The sequence below is a fragment of the Bubalus kerabau genome, chromosome 1, assembly GCF_029407905.1.
Source record: "Bubalus kerabau isolate K-KA32 ecotype Philippines breed swamp buffalo chromosome 1, PCC_UOA_SB_1v2, whole genome shotgun sequence".
NCBI classification, from domain to species: domain Eukaryota; kingdom Metazoa; phylum Chordata; class Mammalia; order Artiodactyla; family Bovidae; genus Bubalus; species Bubalus kerabau.
This window is the reverse complement of record NC_073624.1, coordinates 85375417-85400124: the sequence shown is the minus strand read 5'-3', so window position 1 is coordinate 85400124 and position 24708 is coordinate 85375417. Positions and strand designations below refer to the sequence as shown.

General features: G+C 37.4%; 1 protein-coding gene across 5 annotated transcripts in view; it reads left to right on the top strand.

Moving 5' to 3' along the window:
• Window positions 1-23791, top strand: part of ADAMTS20 (ADAM metallopeptidase with thrombospondin type 1 motif 20) — a 203690-nt gene extending 179899 nt beyond the window's left edge. For 2 of the 5 annotated variants that reach the window (XM_055581294.1, XM_055581285.1), the window contains exons 33-34: window positions 19457-19561; window positions 22124-23791. In XM_055581294.1, coding sequence (XP_055437269.1) covers window positions 19457-19561; window positions 22124-22213 — 195 coding nt within the window. In that variant the 3' untranslated portion in view covers window positions 22214-23791. The remainder of the gene's footprint in view (window positions 1-19456; window positions 19562-22123) is intronic. The other 3 variants (XM_055581273.1, XM_055581282.1, XM_055581264.1) reach the window with 2 other exon arrangements.
• Window positions 23792-24708: the final 917 nt, after the last annotated feature.

Sequence of the window (24708 nt, the reverse complement as noted above, 5' to 3'; positions counted from 1 at the left end):
AATTTTGAGCATTACTTTACTAGCATGTGAGATGAGTGCAATTGTGCAGTAGATTTTTTCATTCAACTACCCTAAGTTCAATATGACTCATGTAGAGCATGTAGTAATGTCTAAACTGCCCAGTATAATTGTAAGGTACCAAAACAATGTTGAGACCAAAAGATTTATTTGTACTTGACACTGGAATATTATATTTATTTAAAATTTTCTGCCTGAGAAAGATAAAATTTTAATCTATCTAGGAGTAGAATCGGGGGGAAAAGGGGAAGGTCTAAGTCATGTTTTGTAAAGAAAATGAAGAAGGTAGCCAGGAAAAGGGGTTAGATTAACTATCATTAAGTATGTTGAGAGTGCCATGAGAGAGCAGTGGCATCAGTATGTGTTACTCAAGGAGATATTAATGAGACAGAAGATTCCAGTTTAAGGTAAAGAAGACTTTTGTCAGAGCGAGTTTTCCAGTAAGGAGACACTCTGCAAAATCTGAGGCCTCAGTAAATCACTAATTTTTGTCCATATTTTTGTAAATTGATCTTGTATTCTGCAAGCCTGCTAAATTCATTTATTAGTTGTAATGATTTTTTGTTGGATTCCTTAGGATTTTCTGTATACAAAGGAATGTTATCTACAAATAGTTTTACTTCTTCCTTTGCAGTCTGGATTTTTTTTTTTTAATTTCTTTATCTTGCCTCATTGCACTGTCTAAAACTTTGAGTATACTGTTGAATAGAAGTGGCTACAGTGGACATCCTTGTCTTATTCTTGATTGCAGAGGAAAAGCATTAAGTCCTTTATCATTTATTGTGTTAGTTGTGAGTGTTTTGTAGATGCCTTTGATCAATTTGAGGAAGTGCCCTTCTATTCCTAATTTAAGTGGTTTTATCATAAATGTTGTGTGTGTGTTCAGTCACGTCTGACTCTTTGTGACCCCTATGAACTGTAGCCAACCAGGCTGCTTTGTCTTTGGGATTTTCCTGGCAAGAATACTGGAGTTGGTTGCCATTTCCTCCTCCAGGGTATCTTCCTGACCTGATCAAACCCATCTCCTGTGTCTCTTGCTTCTCCTGCATTGACAGGCAGATTCTTTACCGCTGAGCCACCAGGGAGGCTCATCATGAATGCTGGATTTGTCAAATGCTTCTTCTGCATCTGTTGAGATAATCCTGTGGTTACTGTTCATTACTATAGTGATAGTGAAATGGTGTATCACACTGATTTTTGTGTGTTGAAGCAGTTTTGCATTCCTGGGGGAAATCCTTGATGATATCTAATCCATTTTGTATGTCACTAGATTTGGTATGCTTTGTTGAGAATTTTTTGTTTGTTTACAGAAAAGATAGTGGCCTATCATTTTCTTTTTTTGTGATGCCTTTGTCCGGTTTTGGTATCACGGAAATACTGGCTTCATAGAATAAATTGGTAAGTACACCCCCGCTTCTAGTTTTTTGGAAGAGTTTGTGAAAAAGTAATGTTTGGTGGGATTCACCAGCAAAGCCATCTGAGCTTGGGCTTTTCTTTTTGAATGTTGTTTTATTTACTAATTCAATCTCTTTATTTATTGTGGATTTTTTCAGATTTTCTAGCTCTTAAGTCTATTTTGGTAGTTTTTTTCCCCTAGGAGTTTGTCCATTTCCTCAAAGTTATCTAAATTGTTGGCTTACAATTGTCCATAGTACTGCCTTATAATCCTTTATAGTCCTGTAAGATTCGCAGTTGTTCCGGATTTCAGTGATTTGAATCTCCTCTCTTTTCTTGATTTTGTTCTTTTCAAAAAACCAACTTTTGATTTTGCTGATTTTCTCTGTAATTTTTCTCATTTGTTTCTTCAGTTTCCACTCTATTCATTATCATTTCTTTCCTTCTGCTTGCTTTAGATTTAATTTGCTCCCCCCCCTACCTTTTTTTTTTTTTTCAGTGCTTAAGGTAGACGTTTAAGTCATTGGAATGAGAGCCTTTTTATATTTTAATATGGGCATTTACAACTATAAATTCCCCTTTAAATACTTCTTTTGCAGCATTCCTGAAGTTTTGGTTGTGCATTCATTTTTATTCATCTTGAGTGTTTTCTATTATCATTTGTGATGTCCTATTTGACTCACTGGTTATCTAAGAGTGTGGTGGTTTTGTTCTTGCATCGCTGAGTCTTGTTTGACTCTTTGCAACCCCATGGACGGCAGCACACCAGGCTTACCTGTCCTTCACTATCTCCCAGAGTTTGCTCAAATTCATGTCCATTGACTCAGTGATGTTATCTAATCTTCTCATCCTCTGTTGTGAATTTCCCACATTTCCTTCTGTTATTGATTTCTACTTTCATTCCATTGTGGTTAGAAAATACATTTTGTATTATTCAATCTTTTGAAATTTATTGAGGCTTGTTTTATAGCATAGCATATGGCTATCCTGGAAAATGTGCAGTGTGTGCTTGGAAAGAATGTGTGTTCTGTTGTTGTTGGGTGAAGTGTTCTCTGGATGTCTGTCAGGGCTAGTTGATTTAAAGTATTGTTCAACTCTTCCGTTTCCTTGTTGATCTCCCTAGTTATTTTATCTATTGAAACTGCAGTTATTATTGCTGAATTATCTACTTCTCACATCAATCTTTTAGTTTCATTTACTTTGTATGTAATTTATTTACTTTGAGATTTTTATTGCACATGATTGTCTGTTTATAATTGTCATAATTTCCTGATATATTGACACTTTTGTCTTTATAAAACGTTCCCTTTTATCTGTAGTATCATTTTATGTTTTAAAGTCTAATTTATCCGATATTATAGTGGCAACTCAGCTTGTTTATAGTACATGGTATATATGTTTTCCTCCCATTTGCTTTTGACTTATATATTTTTGACTCAATACTGTCTCCTACAGAGAGCATTTTGTTGAATTTCTGCCATTTGATTGGACTGTTTAATGTTATTATTGATATATCTGTATCTTTGCCATTTGCCATTTTGTTTTTTATATGTCATATCATTTCTGGTTTTCTGTCCCCTTTTTACTGTTTTTTAAAAATTCAGTGAATGTTCTCAAGTGTAACATTTTCATTTCTTTAATAATTTTCTCACTATGTTTTTAATTGCTTTCTTAATAGTTGCTCTAGGGCTTATAGTGTACATCTTAATAGAATTTACTCCAGATTTATGTTACCTAATTGCAGTGACATAGAAGTATTACTTCTACATATACTTTTTGCCCTTTCCTTTTCTGTTGTTGTATTTGTAATGCATACACCATCTAACCTATATAACAAACCCACAATACATTTTTGTAATATAACTTTATATAATTTTGGGCTTCCCTTGTGGCTTAGCTGGTAAAGAATCCACCTGCAATGCAGGAGACCTGGGTTTGATCCCTGGGTTAGGAAAATCCCCTGGAGAAGGGAAAGGTACCCACTCCAGTATTCTGGCCTAGAGAATTCCATGGACTGTATAGTCCATGGGGTTGCAAAGAGTCAGACACGAGTGAGCAACTTTCACTTTAACTATATAATTTTATATCTTTTAGAGGTAAGAAATGAGAGAACTTAAATTTCATAGAGTTTTTTTGTGTGTGTGTGTGAAACTTTTTGCTTCTCTTCATTTCCTCCTGTGGATTTCAGTTATCAGCTGCTTTCATTTAATTATTCCCAAACATCTTTGGTTCCACCTGCTTCATTTGTAGCAATCTTTTCAAGTATGTTAAATTTCTGTATGTGTGCTAAGTCGCTTCAGTCATATCTGACTCATTGCAACCTATGGACCATAGCCAGCAGACTCCTCTGTCTGTGGCATTCTGTAGGCAAGTATACTGGAGTAGGTTGCCATGCCCTTCTCCAGAGGATCTTCCCCGCCCAGAGATCAAACCAGTGTCTCTTACATCTCCTGCATTGGCAGGTGGGTTCTTTACTACTATTGCCACCTGGGAAGCCCACATTTCTATATATTACTGGTCAATGGTATAATTACATACATGCTGGTTTAAACAATTACTTTTAAATAAGTTGAGAATAAAGAAACATACAATTATAATGTCTTTTATAGTTGCTATTGATGAAATTATCTTCACTTGTATGCTTTACTTCTGTGGCAACTTTAAATTCATTCCCTAGGTCTATGAGTCTAAATATGCCATCCCACTGTCCTCTGGCTTCTAGATGAACAACAGAACTCAGCAATTTATCTTACTGAGATTCCCATACATGTGCTTATTTTTCTCTAGATGCTCTCAGATTTTTTCCTTTGTTTTTGACTTTCAGCATCTTTCTTGTGATATATTTGGATATGGATCTCTTTGTGTCTACTTACTTGGAATCCGTTGATTTCTTAGACGTGTAGATTAATGTAGTTTCACCAAACTTAGAAAATTTTCAGCCAGGATTTCTTCAAATATATTATCTGGTCCTTTTGGTACTTCCATCATCCATGGTTTGGTGTACTTATGGTGTCCCTCATTTCTCTGAGGCTCTATCCATTTTTCTTCATTTTTTTTTGCTACTTTTTCAGCTTGTATCATCACTATTGGTATCTTTTCAAGTTTGCTGATTCTTCTGCCAGCTCCAATCTGCTGGTTGATCCCCTCTAGTGAATTTTTATTTTGGTTACTATACTTTTCAGCTCCAGAATTATCCTTTAGATCTTTTTATAAATATAATGTTTATCTCTTTAGTGATACTCTCTTTTGATGAGACATTATTATCATACTTTTCTTACTTTTTTAAACATGGGTTTTCTTTAGTTCTTTGGACATATTTTTAATAGCTGCTTTGAATCTTTATCTGCACAGTCTGACACCTGAAACCTCTCAAAGGCAGTTTCTGCTGCCTTTTCTGCCATTATATGAGTCATCCTTTCCAGTTTCTTTGCATGTGTCACAATTTTTTGTTGAAAACGGATCATTTTAGATAGTATATTTTAGCAACAGTGGATACTAAATTTCCCTTCCCCTTTAGGATTTGTTGTTTGCTTAGTTGTTTATTTGTTTGGCTCCTTGGCTGGGCTATTTCAGTGACATCTATTTCCCCTGTGATATGTAGCCTTTAGTGTCTCTCAGCCTGGGACATGTACACAGTCACCCAATCCTTCTGGAAAGACAGTGTTTTTAGCTGGGCTCTCTTTGATGAAGTTTCTAGCTGGTCTGCCTCTACTGATATCACACTCAACTCTTACCCACTACTAATTGGTAGATGATGGCTCTGTTCTTTTAATAACATCCTGGAGGGATAAATTACTCTATGGTCTGAGCCAATTAAACTCAAGCCCCAGGGCCAGCATAGGCTTATAGGTCAGTCTTTGAGGTCAGGTCAGAAAAACCTCAAAAAGAGACATTCTTAGCTATCTCTTTCCCTGGTTTTCTCTGTTAAACTGATTTCTGACCTACTGTTTTGCTTGTTGCTCTCATCCAGTTACTCCCATGCTCCTCTTAACTACACACCACTAAAATCTTTTTTTTTTTTTTAATAGCCCCTTTAGGCTTGAACTTTCTCATTTTCTGTCCCAAATACTCAGGCTACTTAAGAAAATCTGTGAAACTTTCTGTTCTTACAACTTAATTTTTCCCTGAGGAAGAGCCTTTGCACCCATTCTGTGGATTGAGTGAGTAGATCCCACTTTGCAGATCTAGATCCCTAGTCTATAAGCAGAATGCTGGGTCAGGATATTATTCCCTGGTCTTCTCAGCTTGTACTGCTCAGCATGAAACCTGTGCCCTACCAGTGATTTTAAGTGGGAATGATTCAGGCCTTGAGTTCTTGACCAACATTGCCTGGGGCAGATCTCCTGACCACTCAGTAAGGACTGAGTGGTGGACAGGAGCTACAGATCTCTGTAGTTCTTACCTCTGATCCAGTTTCTGTAGCACAGAGCTGTGTGAGATGAGGAGTGCTGGTGTCCTGCCTGCCTCATGCTGCCCTTGACATATACCCTGGAGAAAGCTTATCCCTAACAGAGAGCTGGGGGAAATAAAATCCTCTGTTCTTAGCTGTACCCAAGAAGAGTGGAGCTATCATCTTGCTGAGGTGGGGAAAAGAGAGGACAGGCCATAGACAGGTCATGGTTCAAATGTCACAGATGCTTACTCTTCTAACCTAGATTTCATAGATTTTCTTGAATAAATGTTTCTCCAATTGTTGTATAACCTTAGGATGATTTCAGTCAGTTCAGTCAGTTCAGTCACTCAGTCGTGTCCGACTCTTTGCGACCCCATGAATCGCAGCACGCCAAGCCTCCCTGTCCATTACCAACTCCCAGAGTTCACCCAGACTCATGTCCATCGAGTCAGTGATGCCATCCAGCCATCTCATCCTCTGTCGTCCCCTTCTCCTCCTGTCCCCAGTCCCTCCCAGCATCAGAGTCTTTTCCAATGAGTCAACTCTTTGCATGAGGTGGCCAAAGTACTGGAGTTTCAGCTTTAGCATCACTCATTCCAAAGAAATCCCAGGGCTGATCTCCTTCAGAATGGACTGGTTGGATCTCCTTGCAGTCCAAGGGACTCTCAAGAGTCTTCTCCAACACCACAGTTCAAAAGCATCAATTCTTTGGCGCTCAGACTTCTTCACAGTCCAACTCTCACATCCATACATGACCACAGGAGAAACCATAGCCTTGACTAGACGAACCTTTGTTGGCAAAGTAATGTCTCTGCTTTTGAACATGCTACCTAGGTTGGTCATAACTTTCCTTCCAAGGAGTAAGCGCCTTTTAATTTCATGGCTGCAGTCACCATCTGCAGTGATTTTGGAGCCCAGAAAAATAAAGTCTGACACTGTTTCCACTGTTTCCCCATCTATTTCCCATGAAGTGATGGGACCAGATGCCATGATCTTCGTTTTTTGAATGTTGAGCTTTAAGCCAACTTTTCACTCTCCACTTTCACTTTCATCAAGAGGCTTTTTAGTTCCTCTTCCCTTTCTGCCATAAGTGTGGTGTCATCTGCATATCTGCCATTATTGATATTTCTCCCGGAATTCTTGATTCCAGCTTGTGTTTCTTCCAGTCCAGCGTTTCTCATGATGTACTCTGCATATAAATTAAATAAGCAGGGTGACAATATACAGCCTTGATGCACTTCTTTTCCTATTTGGAAGCAGTCTGTTGTTCCATGTCCAGTTCTAACTGTTGCTTCCTGACCTGCATACAGATTTCTCAAGAGGCAGATCAGGTGGTCTGGTATTCCCATCTCTTGAAGAATTTTCCACAGTTTATTGTGATCCACATAGTCAAAGGCTTTGGCATAGTCAATAAAGCAGAAATAGATGTTTTTCTGGAACTCTCTTGCTTTTTCCATGATCCAGCGGATGTTGGCAATTTGATCTCTGGTTCCTCTGCCTTTTCTAAAACCAGCTTGAACATCAGGAAGTTCACAGTTCACATATTGCTGAAGCCTGGCTTGGAGAATTTTGAGCGTTAGTTTACTAGCGTGTGAGATGAGTGTAATTGTGTGGTAGTTTGAGCATTCTTTGGCATTGCCTTTCTTTGGGATTGGAATGAAAACTGACCTTTTCCAGTCCTGTGGCCACTGCTGAGTTTTCCAAATGTGCTGGCATATTGAGTGCAGCACTTTCACAACATCATCTTTCAGGATTTGCAATAGCTCAACTGGAATTCCATCACCTCCACTAGCTTTGTTGGTAGTGATGCTTTCTAAGGCCCACTTGACTTCACATTCCAGGATGTCTGGCTCTAGGTCAGTGATCACACCATCGTGATTATCTGGGTTGTGAAGCTCTTTTTTGTACAGTTCTTCTGTGTATTCTTGCCACCTTTTCTTGATATCTTCTGCTTCTGTTAGGTCCATACCATTTCTGTCCTTTATCGAGCTCATCTTTGCATGAAATGTTCCCTCGGTATCTCTAATTTTCTTGAAGAGATCTCTAGTCTTTCCCATTCTGTTGTTTTCCTCCATTTCTTTGCATTGATCACTGAAGAAGGCTTTCTTATCTCTCCTTGCTATTCTTTGGAACTCTGCATTCAGATGCTTATATCTTTCCTTTTCTCCTTTGCTTTTCACTTCTCTTCTTTTCACAGCTGTTTGTAAGGCCTCCCCAGACAGCCATTTTGCTTTTTTGCATTTCTTTTCCGTGGGGATGGTCTTGATCCCTGTCTCCTGCACAGTGTCATGAACCTCATTCCATAATTCATCAGGCACTTTATCTGTCAGATCCAGTCCCTTAAATCTATTTCTCAATTCCACTGTATAATCATAAGGGATTTGATTTAGGTCATACCTGAATGGTCTAGTGGTTTTCCCTACTTTCTTCATTTTCAGTCTGAATTTGGCAATAAGGAGTTCATAATCTGAGCCACAGTCAGCTCCTGGTCTTGTTTTTGCTGACTGTATAGAGCTTCTCCATCTTTGGCTGCAAAGAATATAATCAATCTGATTTTGGTGTTGACCATCTGGTGATGTCCATGTGTAGAGTCTTCTCTTGTGTTGTTGGAAGAGGGTGTTTGCTATGACCAGTGCATTTTCTTGGCAAAACTCTATTAGTCTTTGCCCTGTTTCATTCCGTATTCCAAGGCCAAATTTGCCTGTTACTCCAGGTGTTTCTTGACTTCCTACTTTTGCATTCCAGTCCCCTATAATTAAAAGGACATCTTTTTTGGGTGTTAGTTCTGAAAGGTCTTGGAGGTCTTCATAGAACTGTTCAACTTCAGCTACTTCAGCGTTACTGGTTGGGGCATAGACTTGGATTACTGTGATATTGAATGGTTTGCCTTGGAAATGAACAGAGATCATTCTGTCATTTTTGAGATTGCATCCAAGTACTGCATTTCAGACTCTTTTGTTGACCATGATGGCTACTCCATTTCTTCTGAGGGATTCCTGCCCGCAGTAGTAGATATAATGGTCATCTGAGTTAAATTCACCCATTGCAGTCCATTTTAGTTCACTGATTCCTAGAATGTCGACATTCACTCTTGCCATCTCTTGTTTGACCACTTCCAATTTGCCTTGATTCATGGACCTGACATTCCAGGTTCCTATGCAATATTGCTCTTTATAACATCGGACCTTGCTTCTATCACCAATCACATCCACAGCCGGGTATTGTTTTTGCTTTGGCTCCATCCCTTCATTCTTTCTGGAGTTATTTCTCCACTGATCTTCAGTAGCATATTGGGCACCTACTGACCTGCGGAGTTCCTCTTTCAGTATCCTATCATTTTGCCTTTTCATACTGTTCATGGGGTTCTCAAGGCAAGCATACTGAAGTGGTTTGCCATTCCCTTCTCCAGTGGACCACATTCTGTCAGATCTCTCCACCATGACCCACCCGTCTTGGGTTGCCACACGGGCATGGCTTAGTTTCATTGAGTTAGACAAGGCTGTGGTCCTAGTGTGATTAGATTGACTCATTTTCTGTGATTATGGTTTCAGTGTGTCTGCCCTCTGATGCCCTCTTGCAACACCTACCGTCTTACTTGGGTTTCTCTTACCTTGGGCGTGGGGTATCTCTCCACGGCTGCTCCAGCAAAACGCAGCCACTGCTCCTTACCTTGGACGAGGGGTATCTCCTCACCACCGCCCTTCCTGACCTTCAACATGGGATAGCTCCTCTAGGCCCTCCTGCGCCCACGCAGCCACTGCTCCTTGGACGTGGGGTTGGTCCTCCTGGCCGCCGCCCCTGGCCTTGGGCTTGGGGGCGTGGGGTAGCTCTTCCTGGCTGCAGCCCCTGACCTTGGATGCGGGGTAACTCCTCTCATCACCACCCCTGACCTCGGACCCTGGGTAGCTCCTCTAGGTTGCCCCTCCTGACTTCGGACCTGGGGTAGCTCCTCTTGGCCGTTCCTGCACCGTCACAGCCTGGCACTCTCAGCCCTGCCCCTGACCTTGGACGCATTCAAAGGCCGTGGGGTATCTCCTCTTGGACGTGGGGTAACTCCTCTTGGCCTCCACCCTTCAGGCATGGGGTCCTCCCGGCTTCTGCCCCTGACCTCGGCCGCGGGGTAGCTCCTCACAGCCGCGCTTAGTGGGCAAGTTGCAGCCGCCTGTGCTTAGTGCGCCAGTGATTTCAAGAGAATTTAAATGGTTGTTGTATTTTATAATTTTTTTATTGCTTGAAATGAAACATTTTGTTCTGAGATAACCATTGACATGTAGCTCTAAGAAATAATACAGGGATCCCATGTACCCAGTATCCCCAAATGGTAACATCTTAGAGGATTATAGTATAATATTGCAACTAGGATATTGACATCACTACATCAAGATACAGAACATTTTCATCATCACAAGGACTTTTTTAATGACAACTACTCCCCTTGCACCACCAGCTTCACCTTATCTCCTAGAAACCACTAATCTAGTCTTCCTTTCCATAATTTTTGTCTTTTTTTGTCTATTATATAAGTAGAATCATATTAGTACATATGTCTGTAACTTCTAGCATTTTGAAGAGTGGCAATAGTGAATATGCTTTAATTGCTTCTGATCTTAGGGGGAAAGTGGTCAAACTTCCATCATTAACTGAATTGTTGGCTACAGACTTTTGGTATGTTTTCTTTATCAAGTTGAGGAAATTCCCCTCTATTCCTGTTTTTCCCTATGTTTCACTCTTTAGTCCACACGTCTCTTCAAATTGTCATTCCAAAAGTGCTCCCTCTCTTGGCTCTGTTTTTTAAGGTAGATAACTTTTCAGAGGAATCTCAAGTTCTCACTCAATCCTTGAGCCTGGTCAGCTCGATTCATGTCCATTCTTCTCTTTCTCTCCTTCTCTCATGTTGGTCTACCAGACAATTGGTCTCCCTCCAAGATGATGACTCTCTGACCTACATCTTTTATTTAGTTCTCTTCCCAGGACTGTGTTTCCCCTGATGAACTCCCCCTTCTGAAGTTTTATATTGCATCTCTTTGAACACCTGCTCTAAGGTCAAGGATGTGTAATCTAAAACTTTTACTGCTCTAAACAATCTTTTCCCTCATATATGTATTTTTAAATAACATTTCCATTTTTACTCTTTTAAATGGAGATTATTCATTCTCCAATGACCAACTCATGTCAAGACTGGTCAGCTTTGTCCAATAATCCATTTTCCTTCTAATCTCTTCCTTTTGGTCATGTACTTGATATGATCAGAGAGAAGGAAATTGAAGATGCCACCTCGAGATGTGAAGAGTCTGCTACAAGGTACCATCATTTTGGGAAGATCATGAAGTTCTGGAAAGCTGGTCCTCTGTATAACATGTTGAATTGAATAAGGTCTGGAAAATGAGAAGATGTATGACATATGTTCACATAGAGACTTGTAAACAAATGTTTATGGCTGTGCTCAGTTGCTCAGTTGTGTCCGACTCTTTGTGATCCCATGGACTATACCCTGCCAGGCTTCTCTCCTCTGTTCATGGGATTTCCCGGGAAAGAATGTTGGAGTGAGTTGCCATTTCCTTCTCCAGGAATCTTCTCAACTCAGATACTGAACCCTTGTCTCTTGCATCTCTTGCAGATTCTTTACCCCTCCACCACCTCAGAAGCCCCTGGTCAATGAGACATCAATAAAATTCACAGGAGACTGATACACAAATAAGTAATAAATGGTCATTTTCCCCTACAATATCTTGAGAGAGTTTTGTAGTTATAAACTAGGTAACCCCAGTTTACAGTTGGAGAAAGAGACACTCTGTGTCAACAACCTATCTAAGATCCTTGAGAAAGTCAAAGGCAGCATCATTATAGTAATAAAATGCTCCTCCTGCTCATCAAGGTGAGAAATCTTCCCCACAGAGTTCTCTAGGCATTTCTGGAACACAAAGCTTTATTTCCAAAATTAGATGTTATTGGGCATAAGTATGTTTTGCCAAAAAAAGATATGCCCATTTTTTTCCCAGTCTGTGTCCAATTGCCTGAAGTTACTGTTACTAAGAGTACAAACTGCCCAGTATTCTTGAAGATATTCTGTCAAATATATAAACCAGATTCTGTGTTAATTTATACAACATTTTCATGAATACTCTCCAGATGTTTAATGTCACAGAAAGAACTTATTCTGTTGTTTAGCATTCATCCAAACCACATCCTCTGTGTTTGCATATGACAGGGCACCCCAGGACATAAATGCTAAAAAGAGAATGGACACATATGGCAATCTTTAGGGAAAATAAACTTTGCCGCATTGTAGTATAAGATGAAGTTAAGGAGTGTGATGTGACTTTAGAATACATATATCAAAAGTGAAGTGAAGTAAAATGTTTGGTACTTTTCACAGAGCCACAAAAAAGAGAAATCCCCAATGTGTATCTCTTTATCTATTTTGTAATTAATATTGATTATACGAGAACAGGAGAAATGCCCAGTGCCAAAGGATCATGGCCAGCATACATTTTGAGTATTTGGAGCCAGTTTTTAAATATTTTGAATGTGTATTCTTTGTTATAATGTGTCGAGTTAGATATATATGCATACCCTTTTGATTATATTGCTTAGATCCTCTTTCTCCTTATTCTTGTCCTCTTGATCTATCTTGTTGCTAAAAGTGGTATGTTACAATTTCCTATTTTTAGGGTGTTTCTACCTATGTCTCCTTTCATCTCCTGTAGTTTTGCTTCATAAAAGTAGCTGTGTTATTTGGTGTTATAATATTCATGTGCTATATCTTCATTGTGGATCATGGTTTTCAGCACTTCTTTGTCATGTTTTCCTGATTTCAGACTTGAATTCTATTTTACATGATCAGGATTTGCTTCACTTGCTCTCTTTTTATGCCCAGTTTCCAGGTATACTCTTGCGTGCATGTGTGTGTGCAAAGTCACCTCAGTCATGTGCAACTCTTTGCAACCCTTTGAACTGTAACCCCACCAGGTTCATCTGTCCATGGGATTTTCCACACAAGAATACTGGAGTGGATTGCCATGTCCCTTTCCAGGGTATCTTCTTGACCCAGGGATCAAACCCACATCTCTTCTGTCTCCTGCATTGGCAGACAGGTTCTTTAGCACTGGCACCACCTGGGAAGTCTGTATAGTCTTGCACATCCTTTTTTTTAAAATTAATTAATTTATCTTAACTTTTTTTAAGACAATCACTGTAAGTCAACACAGTAATTCTGTCTTCACTGCTGCACATACTTTTAATTTTTGCTTTTCTGAGTCACTTTGTTTGAAATGTGTTTCTTACATATAGAATGTAGTTGGGTTTTGTTTTCAAGTCAAGTGGAATTTTTTTTTTTCTTTAGACGTTATATCCATTCACATTTTAAATTGAAAAAAGATAACAGTAAAATTGCCTTTATTAATATACAGTTTTAAACATGTATGCAAATTCATGTTGTTAGCACCATACTCTGAATATAGAACAACTCCCTCACACTTCCTCCGTGGAGTCAATTCCTTCCTCCCACCTACCTCCTGGTAAACACTGATCTTTTCTTTATTGCTTTAATTTTGCATTTTCTGGGACGACATAGAAATGTCATAGAAATGAAGTCACACACTGTGTAACCTCTTGAGATTGGCCTCCTTCTCATTACATTGGTCAATGTAATGCTTTTGAGGTCCATCTGTTTTTTGCATGCTGCATGTATCAATAATTTGTTCTTTTTCATTGCTAAGCATTACTCCATCAATCAGATGTCATACAGTTATCCTACAGTGTTCATTTGTTGGAAGAAAACGGGTTGCTTATAGAATTTGGAAATTATGGATTGAGCGGATAGGCACATTTGCGTACAGGTTTTTGTGTGTACATGTATTTTCATTTCTCTGGGAGAAATGCCTGTGAGTGAGATTGTAGGGTCATATGGTGTATGTATGTTTAACTTTATAGGAAACTTGCAAACTAGTTTATTTTTGTTGTTTTAATTTATTTTTAATTGAAGAATAACTGCTGTACAATGTTGTATTGGTTTCCACTGTACGGCCATGTGAATCAGTCATGAGTATACATATATCCCGGCCTTCTTGGACCTCCCTCCTACCCACCCCCCATCCAAACTGTTTGATACAGTGACTGTACCATTCTAAAATTCCCATCAGCAAAGATTAAATTTCTAGTTGTTTTTCTTCTTTGTCAGCACTTAGTATTGTCAAGTTTTTTATTTCTCCATCTTCAGTGATATCTTTTTGTAGTTTTAATTTATATTTCACTAATAATGTTAAGGCAGCCCACTCCAGTATTCTTGCCTGGAGAATCCTAGGGACAGAGGAGCCTAGTGGGCTGCCGTCTATGGGGTCACACAGAGTCAGGCACGACTGAAGCGACTTAGCAGCAGCAGCAGCAATAATGTTAAGCATCTTTCATGTGCTTATTTGTCATCTGAGTATCCTCTTTGGTAAAGTGTATATCCAAGTCTTTTCTCATCTAAACAATTAAGTTGTTTGTTTCCTAATTGTCCATTAATGTTTATAGTTCTGACAGTTCTTTTTTTAAAATTAGTTAATTAATTTTTGGCTTCCCTGGGTCTTTGTTGCTGCTCATCAGCTTTCTCTAGCTGTGGTGGCAGGGGTTTCTCTCTAGCTGTGGTGTGTGTTCTTCTCATTGCAGTGGTTTATCTTGTCGTTGAGTATGGGCTCTAAGTGCATGGGCTTAGTTGCCCCATGGCATGTGGAATCTTCTTACACCAAGGAGCAAATCTTTCTACATCTGTGTCCCCTGCACTGGCAGGCAGATTCTTATCCTCTGTACTACCAGGGAAGTCCTGAGAGTTCTGTATATAGTCTGGATACAAATATTTTGTTGTATATAGCGTTTGCAAATGTTTCACTCATGGTCTGAACCTTATCTCTTCTTTTTCTTAAGTGTCTTACACTTAAGTGGAGGTTTTAAAGTTTAATGAATTCAAATTTACCATTTTTTTCTTTATGACATTTAGTGTCTTATTTAAGAACTCTTTGACTTAGTCCAAGTTACAAAGATTTTCTGCTATGTTTTCTTAAAAAAATTTATAGTTGTATGTTTTACATCTAGACCTATGATTGATTTTGAACTAATTTTGTATGAAGTTGGAAGAGTTTTGCCTATAGACATCCAATTGTCCTAACACCACTTGTTGAGAAGGCAGTTGTTTCTCTCCTTTCCACCTTTGTCAAAAATCAAATGGAGGGGACTTCCTTGGTGGTTCAGTGTTTAAGAATCTGTGCGTCCAATGCAGTGGCTCCAGGTTCAATCTCTAGTCAGGGAACTAAGATTCCACTTGCCATGTGGTGTGGCCAAAAGAAGTCAATTGCACATATTTTGAGTCTATTTCTGACTCTCTGTTCTGATCCATTGATCGACATGTCTCTCTCTCACCATCACAGCACTGTCTTGGTTATGATAGCTTTATGTTTGGGTGTGGATGTGTGTGTGTGCTCAGTTGCATCTGACTCTTTGACCCCATGGACCATAGCCTGATAGGCTCCTCTGTCCATAGAATTTTCCAGGCAAGAATACTGGAGCATGTTGCCATTTCTTACTCCAGGAGATCTTCCTGATCCAGGGATTAAACCCACATCTCTTATATCTCCTGCATTGGCAGGCAGGTTCTTTAACACTAGCACCACCTGTGACAGCTTTATGCTCACATGTGTGCTAAATTGTGTCTGGCTCAATTGTGTCTGGCTCTTTGCATCCCTATGGACTGAAGCCCACCAGGCCCCTCTGTCCATGGGGTTCTCCAGGCAAGAATACTGAAGTGGGTTGCCGTGCCCTTCTCCAGTGATAGCCTTATAATAAGTGTTAAAACAAGGTAGTGTGGGTCCTTTAACTTTATTATTTTCTTTTCAAACTTGTTTTAATTATTTTAATTTCTTTATAAAAGAAATATAAATATAAAGTTATATAAATTTTAGAATCAGTTCTCTTTTTGGAATTGCATTAGATTTATAGATCCTTTTCATAGTAAAATAGATGGAACAAACTTTAAAACTGTAAAACCTAATGACATAATGGGGACGTATGAACCAAGCAGTCAGTCCAAGAAGTGGAACTTTAAAGCTTGCATCTATTTCTATGCTTTCCCTCTGTATCCATAAGTATATTTTCCTTTAATGAAGCTAATTATTCAAGGAAGACATTCCTATTTGTCGAATTCTTAGTTCTTTGGAATCACCGTACTTCCACTTGTGATTTATCTTGTCACTGGAAGGTTTTCTTTTTTGTCCACCCTCACACACTTCCCTTCCTCTTGACTCCTGCCTCTGGCAACCATCAATCTATGCTTCCCTTCTCAGATCAAGACTAAGACCTTTCTCTGTACTCCCACAGTTGTTGTTATTCAGTCACCAAGTTGTGTCTGACTCTGTGACCCCATGGACTGCAGCACATCAGGCTTTCTTGTCTCTCAGCATCTCCCAGAGTTGTCTTCTGATTTCATGGCTGCAGTCAACGTCCGCAGTGATTTTAGAGCCCAAGAAGAGGAAATCAGTCACTGCTTCCACCTTTTCCCCTTCTATTTGCCATGAAGTGATGGGCCGGTTGCTATGATCTTAGTTTTTTAAATATTTCGTTTGAAGCCGGCCTTTTCACTCTTCTCCTTCACCGTCATCAAGAGGTTGTTTTTTTCCTCTTCACTTTCTGCCATTAGAGTGGTACCATCCTCATATCTGAGGTTGTTGATGTTTCTCCTGGCAATCTTGATTCCAGCTTGTAACTCATCCAACCCAGCATTTCTCATGATGTGCTCGGCTTATAAGTTAAATAAACAGGGTGACAGTAAACAGGCCTTGTCGTACTCCTTTCTCAATCTTGAACCAGTCAGTTGTTCTGTACAAGATTCTAACTGTTGCTTCTTGACTGGCATACAGGTTTCTCAAGAGACCGATAAATAAGATGGCCTGGTATTCCTGTCTCTTTAACCGTTTTCCACAGTTTGTTATTATCCACAGAGTTGAAGGTTTCAGCACAGTGAATGCAACAGAGGTAGATGTTTTTCTAGAATTCCCTTGCTTTCTCTGTGATCCAGCAAATGTTGCCAATTTGGTCTCTGGTTCCTCTGCCTTTTCTAAGCCCAGGTTGAACATCTGGAAGTTCTCAGTTCACATAATGCTGAAGCCTAGCATGCGGGATTTTAAGCATAACCTTACTAGCATGGGAGATGAGTGTAATTGTTTGGTGGTTTGAACATTCTTTAGTACTGCCCTTCTTGGGAATTGGGATAAGGATTGACCTTTCCACTCCTGTGGCTACTTGACACTAAGTCTGCCACTCAATTTTGAACAAATGAGTGAAATGTATTTTTACCTCAATTGATATCATCCCCAGTTTCAGATGATCTGTTTTTCTACTTCTTGGTACCATTATGTAGCTTTTTTTTTTTTTTTTTTTAAATGTGTTGGATTTTTATTTTTTTGTTTGCCTTCCATATCAATTTCCATATCAATCATTTTCTCTCTGATTCTTTACTTCTTTTTTTTTTTTTGCTATTTACCTATTTTATTTTTATTTTTAAACTTTACAATATTGTATTAGTTTTTGAAGAAGGACTAAAGACGTAAGCAAAGCTCTTGAAAATTAATCTGAAGAAATGAAGCAATAGATATTTCTAGACCCAACTGATTGTGTTAATGACCACTTGACTCTCTCATTGCTCAGTTGGATTTTTTTCTTTCACTTCCAGTGTATATACATTTGAATGCTTCCCAGCAATGTTGAGCAGGGAGGTAAACGATAAATATTAAGTTGTGAAAATACTGCATGACACAACAAGAGTGCCGTAAATGGTTAGTTACAGAAAAGCTCCTTCACAGAATATATTTCCATTTCTTTTATTTGGCAAGAAGCTGACTTATGAGTTAATGTGGGATTAAGTATTTAGTCCAAAACCTGTATCAGATGACTAAGTATCAAATAGTAGAATATATCCTTAGAATTAGTTTTAATTTAAATATTTACTAATATAAAATTCTGATGTGTCTAGTGTTACTGTCATTATCGCAAGTATAAAGGGTTTAGATATGTATTTATACATTAACTTTTATGATGCTAAAATTTAATATTTATAATATTGCACTTAATTCATCCATTTAAAAACACTTACTGAGTACCTGAATGGGCCTTCCTTATGGTTCAGACAGTAAAGAATCTGCCTGCAATGCAGGAGGCCTGGGTTCTATCCCTGGGTTGGGAAGATCCCCTGGAGGAGGGCATGGTAACCCATTCCAGTATTCTTGCCTGGAGAATCCCCATGGACAGAGGAGTCTGGAGGACTATAGTCCATGGGGTAGCAAAGAGTTGGACGTGACTGAATGACTAAGCACACACACACGCTGGGTTCCTAGGCCTTCTTTTGGAATCTAGGGTTACATCAATGAAGCAAACATACAGGCATTTTAAATTCCATAACTAAATGATGTATATAATAATAAACTTTGTTTGGAATTTATCTAAAACAAATTATTTCTGTTTTGGGGAAAATTCTGCATATATTATCATTGTATTATAAATACATTTGAATCTATTTTGATTTTAAATAAGTATGTGAATGATAAGAAATCTAACTTAATAAACTGAATTGATACATAATTTTTAGCAATTGTAGTAATTTATATTACAAATATATGTGAAATCTATTTTACTTTTGCTTTCATGAAAGATAGTATTTCCCGTCACGTAACATAATTCTTAATGTTTTATCACAGTTTTGCTCAAGATTCCTGTGCCCTAGGCCACGGAATATTGTGACGTGATCTAAGATTGGCCTAATATAGCTCTAAATCTATATGTATATTGAACATTGGAGTAGGCTTAATTAGCATTCATTAAATACTTCAGCTTTTCAGTGTGTAATTTTGTACTGTGAGATCACATACATGAATGCCACAAATTTTATCCATTTTAGTCATGCGCTTTCTTACTTAACAGATATTTAAAGTTTAGTTTTTAACAGTGATAGTCTAGAATATTTTGACATAAAATGGTTCTTGTGTCTTGAAAATAATTAGACCATAATGCCACTAGGGGGCTCACATACCATGTGTGTAATTCATGTGGCATCACACATCTGCATAACACTTTTGGGTACTTAAAAGGATGTGATAGCTGGGACCATAATACTATATTCAATAGTTTTTGTGTGATAGATGTAAGGGCACAATAACAGAAGGAAATACATTAAATAGGTGTAACTTATCAGTGAAGTTAGCAGTGAGGGGTCAAAAATGGAAACTGGATAAATGCTAGTCTGGTACCAGTCCCTATGACGCCCCTTCTATCTAGACTTGCTGTTGCTGATGCTATAGGAATGTAAGCTCTAGCTGTCAATTACTAGAGTCCTAGGACTGGACAGAATTACTCTTCAACAAATAACACTATCTGGCATTATTTCAGTTTTCCCTTGTAATTAAGAAGATTTATTTGTAATCAGTTAAAAAAATCTTTAGCTTGCTCATTTCGTTAGTGTAAGAAAGTGTATGGTTTGTATCAATGTTCTTTCATTTTCTAAAGAACCTAGGAAGGCAAGTTTTTTAGATCATGCCAATTCATGTGTTTCCAGCCAAGTACATGCGTAAATATTTTTTTTACTAATTCCATCTAGTCTTATTTTTTTACTTTTTATTTATAATCAAGGGACAGTTCAGCATTAATTTGGCAGGAACTGGGATGAAGATATCCAGTACAGCAAAGTGGCTGGCTCAGGGCAGTTATGCCTCTGTGATCATTCACAGATCACAGGTAAGTCCTGCTGGACCAAAAAGCCTGTCTGAAATACTTCTGTAATGTGAAGTAGTGTTAAATTACTCTGCCTTAAATCCAGAATTATATGAAGTTAATTACTAATGAGTTCTTTCATATAATGGGGTATGTTACATTATGATGGGGTATAACTAACATGAAATTATGGACTGAGGTTCATTTTTATTCATGTGCTTATGGAGGTTTTATATATATACACATTCATGTTTAGGCTATAGATATCTGTGCATGAAATCAAGTGCCAGAGCATATAGATTTAAGTAGTTCAAGTTTGGGGCTAATGGTTTGTAAAACAGGTGCTTCAAAAAAAGGTAGTCTTTTTAGCTATACTCTAATTATTAAAGACTGTTACATTTTAATATTTCAAAGTGAGAGGTAAATTTTTGGTTTATTTTCCTCACTGCTTTGATTTAGCGATTTAGTGATGTTGGAGTCATTTGTCATTTAATGAACATCCTTTATAGTTTCTTCAAGAATTAGGAATATTTTTATGGTTGTATGGTTGTATGAACATTTTCCTCGTCTATCTTTATTTAGAAAACATTGTCATGATTTGAGAGAATAGCACTGAAACATGTATATTACCATGTGTGAAACAGATCACCAGTCCATGTTCAATGCACGAGACAAGGAGCTCAGAGCTGGTGCACTGGGATTTTAATTTTTCCTATAGCACACGTATTATCTAAAGTATTATCTAATGTATTATCCTCCTAATTTTGGTGCTGGTGCAGTGTGCTAGCACATAAAATTTATGAGATGGCTCCTGGTACTTAGAATTACCACATCTTAGATAGCATGACCTGATCTACATTAAATCAAGATCTGTGTTATAATTTCTGTTCTCACCTATATTGCACCATTTAAATCAGTACCATCAATAGTCCCTGTCTACTCCAAGGTTTTATAATTTTTCTTTCTTTTGCTAAAAGTGACTTCATTCCTAAAAATGAATACTACTTGTAAATGAAATTCAATTTTCTGATATTTGCAGACTTTAAAATACTTTATTTCTGACTATTATGAAATTGTGTTTTAATTAATAAAGAATTTATATTTTTATTATTTCTATCATATGGGTAAATAGTAGGCTTTTAAAATGGCTATTTATTTCTAAATATTTATTTGGCAAATTTAGGTCTCATTATTTTGGGTAGAAGAATGGAAATAAATCAATTACTTAGGTTAAAATATGTTCTGAGCAGGTATAAAATTTAGACACTGCAATGCTGACTTTATCTAGTTGTTAGGTATCTTCTGGTTAAATGACAGCTGGCCAAGGGCAGCAGTAAAAATGAATATTTAGTACAACCATTCCTTTTGCGTTTAAGTTTTATTGTACAGACTATTTGTTTACTTAATTAAGAATTTCTTCCTCAGTCAAAGAGTTTGCGCATGAAGGTATTTCCTGAGATCTGATGCATGGTGTGAATGAAACTCTGACTTATGAAACCCAAATGTACTTATGGAAATGAACACATATTTTCATTTCCTAGTAAAGTTAAACAAGATTAGGGGTTTACTTGATCCATTTGAGGACAGGAATGTATATAAATTGGAATTTTTACTGCCATCCCCTTCTCTGTTTACTCAGATTCTCTAGAGTGTAGAAAGCTTTTGAAAGAAGAGGCAACTTCAAAAGCCCCTGATCTCAAAACATTCTTTATCCTCAAAAGTTTCAGGAACCCAGTTTCCTTTCCTATCCTCCCTCCTTAGATTAAAAAAACAAAAACATAAATAAAGCAAAACTTACCTTCTGTAGAAACCATAAGAGTTCAAACTATTTTTGTTTCATCCTATCAAAAGGCCTTTTGACTTTTGGACCTAAAGTTGGAAGACAGTCTGGAAAGAAAATCTATCCTGTCCTCATCACTTCCTTCACCAGCCTCTGCCCACCCATTCCTCTGTTAGCAGCTCTGCTTTTCTAAAAAACAAACAAACAAAAAAAAATGAAGAAGAATCTCCTTTTTTGTTGTTGTTTAGTCACTAAGTTGTGTCTGACTCTGTGTCTAATTATAATTATTACTTTCAATCCAATTCTTTCCCTCCATTCTATCACCTTTTATATTTTCTTCAAGCTGTGTTTCTAATGCTTCCAGGAGATGTTTGAAGTTAAGGTCAAGTTTGCATAATATCCTTCTTTTATTTAGTCCATGAGAATCTTATATAAAATCCTAATACCTTTCTTTTATTCAGTCTGTGAGAAACACTGGATAACAAATTGGGAGAGGTTTTAATAAACTCATTGAAGCAAATAGACACCTTGATGAAAAATACGTGGATTGAGATGAATTGTCTAACATAAAGTGTGGTTTATAATCATCAAGTGGCTAATATGAATCTCGGGTTCTCTAATTCCTGTGACCACAGATTTCAACTAATCCTGAAATGGCATGATCTTTGACCTCAAGTGTAATTGTTATAGGAAACCTTGGCTAATTATTTCAGCCACATGATTCAAAGTGTTTGCTTTTCTGCCTTGTGCACACAGATACCTGCATGTAACAGATTCTCCTGTATCTCTGCCTCTTCTATTTTCAGGATGGAACCAAAGTCTATGGCAGATGTGGAGGATTCTGTGGAAAGTGTATTCCTCACATGACTACTGGTCTCCCAATTCAAGTAGTGTGAACATTCAGAAGAAAAGTGTGTCCCAAAGAGGAGACATTCTCTGGAACCTGCAAATAGCTGGTGCTTGTTTTTTTATTCCTTCCTGAGATTTATGTCTAAAATATTTGTGCCTTTTTTCTAGGATGCTCATGAGGAGTCAATCACTGCTTAATTTTTCAAGGCCTTTGAAATAAACTCAATGATACATGGCTCTAATCAGGATCCTTAAAAGGATGAAATAATTTATGGTAGGGCATACAGGGATGTTTGAATTATGCTAAGATAATACTGCTGTTAACAGATTGCACTGGACCAGAATTATGTTATGCCTGTAAACACACATGTAAATCTCTGCTCACATCCTACTGTACAATGAAATGTTTATTCTACTTGTTAAAGTGGAGCAAGTAAAAATTAGGAAAATGAACTTAAATCATAAACATTATTGAATCTGTCAGGAGAATAACAAATCAATGGTCACATCAAAAAAGTACATAGCCATTATACTTTCTACTGATACAGCTTAGATACCTTGTTTTATGTTTCCTTTAATTTTTAACTGTGCATTATGGTGCTTCAAAAAAATCATCCTAAAATATAATATAGTTTTGTAATTAAAGTATATAGTTGGGTTAAATACTAAACATGAAATTTTGTGGGTATAATACAGAATAAGATATGATATAGTAGAATTTCACTTAAAAACACCTACCTCTAATTTGATTGTACTTATAAGAGCAATACATTGTTTTTAAAATGTTTATATTCTATCATGTCTTTATAACTTATATGCCTATATGTCTACTCTTAAAAAATTTATTTTCTCAAAGTTATGTACTGTATTTTATTAATCAAGTAGAAAATTAAGAATTATTGACATTTTGAAGAACCTGTTTTGGTAAACATAAAATTATGTTTACATATGCAAAATTTTTATTAGAGAGTTCAAGTTATTTTATATCTGAGGTCTCTCAAATCCAGAACATGAAAGATAGTATAAAAATTAACTATTCATGAGTAAATGCTCAGGTATTAAGAGATTTTTTTAGGTGAATAATTTAATTGTGTATTATACAACCATTTGATTTTAAAAGAATCATAGATAATATTTTTCTATGATAACCTCCTCTATAAACCAAGGAAGCTGAATCTAATGATAGATTTTTGCCAGGAAATAGTAGTGTAGTAATTTTACCCACAAAGTTTTTCTTTTTCAAACTATTAGGGGTATACTGTACCATATAAGGTACTAAAGCAATTTTGTACCAATGTGGTTAAATAAACATTTAGGGATCTCTGTATCAGAAAAGAAGTATTTTGCACTATGTGCCTGAAACCAGTTACAAACATTATTACGAAATGTATAACATGTTCTAGAAATGTTTTTATGCATAAATAAAATCATATAATTTATAAACATTTGAATAATAAAGATATTTGTGTGATACATTGGGACTTTGCTTTCATTTTCCTTACATGTAAAAAAAAGAAAAAAGAATTCTTCACCAAAAGAAGTCTGTAACTGGAAAATCTCTTCAGAAATTCTAAAATATTTTACTCTAATTGTTGCAATTTCGATGGAAATAGCTCCTGCCTAGTGCACACCCTTATGGAAATAGGGGCATGGGGCTGACAGAAATTTGCAATGACTTCTATTTATAGAAGGGGTACCATGTATGCTCATATTCAGTTGGCCAAATTAAATCACATGACCAAATCCTGGGCAATGGGACAGGGAAATATACTTCCGCTACAGGGCACGATGGCCAGATGTATGGAAATGAGTGAGGACTCACAATCTTCTCCCAAGAGAGGGAGAAGATCCTTGGAAACAATAAGATTTTATGTCCACCTGTCTTCAACTTCACCAGAAATTGCCAGAGTACTACTTTCTAAAGGGATGAAATAAATTTAAATTACCACTGCCTCTGTATACAAATATTAGAATATCTACATTCTCAGTGACATGTCAATTTTTTCTGATCTGATGGGGTAGAGAGCAATATTCAACTGTTTGAATTTATATTTTGTCTAACACAATTGCACTCATCTCACATGATAGGAAAGTAATGCTCAAAATTCTCCAAGCCAGGCTTCAACACTACGTGAACTGTGAAAATTTCAGATGTTCAAGTTGGTTTTAGAAAAGCCAGAGGAACCAGAAATCAAATTGCCAACATCCAACAGATCATTGAAAAAGCAAGAGAGTTCCAGAAAAGCATCTATTTCTGCTTCACTGACTACAATAAAGCCTTCGATTGTGTGGATCACGACAAACTGGAAAATTCTGCAAGTGATGGGAATACTAGGCCACCTTACCTGCCTCCTGAGAAATCTGTATGTAAGTCAAGAAGCAGCAGTTAGAAACGGACAAGGAACAACAGACTGGTTTCAAATCGGGAAAGGAGTACGTCAAGGCTGTATATTGTCACCCTGCTTATTTAACTTCTATGCAGAGTACATCACGAGAAACGCTGGGCTGGTTGAAGCACAAGCTGGAATCAAGATTGCCGGGA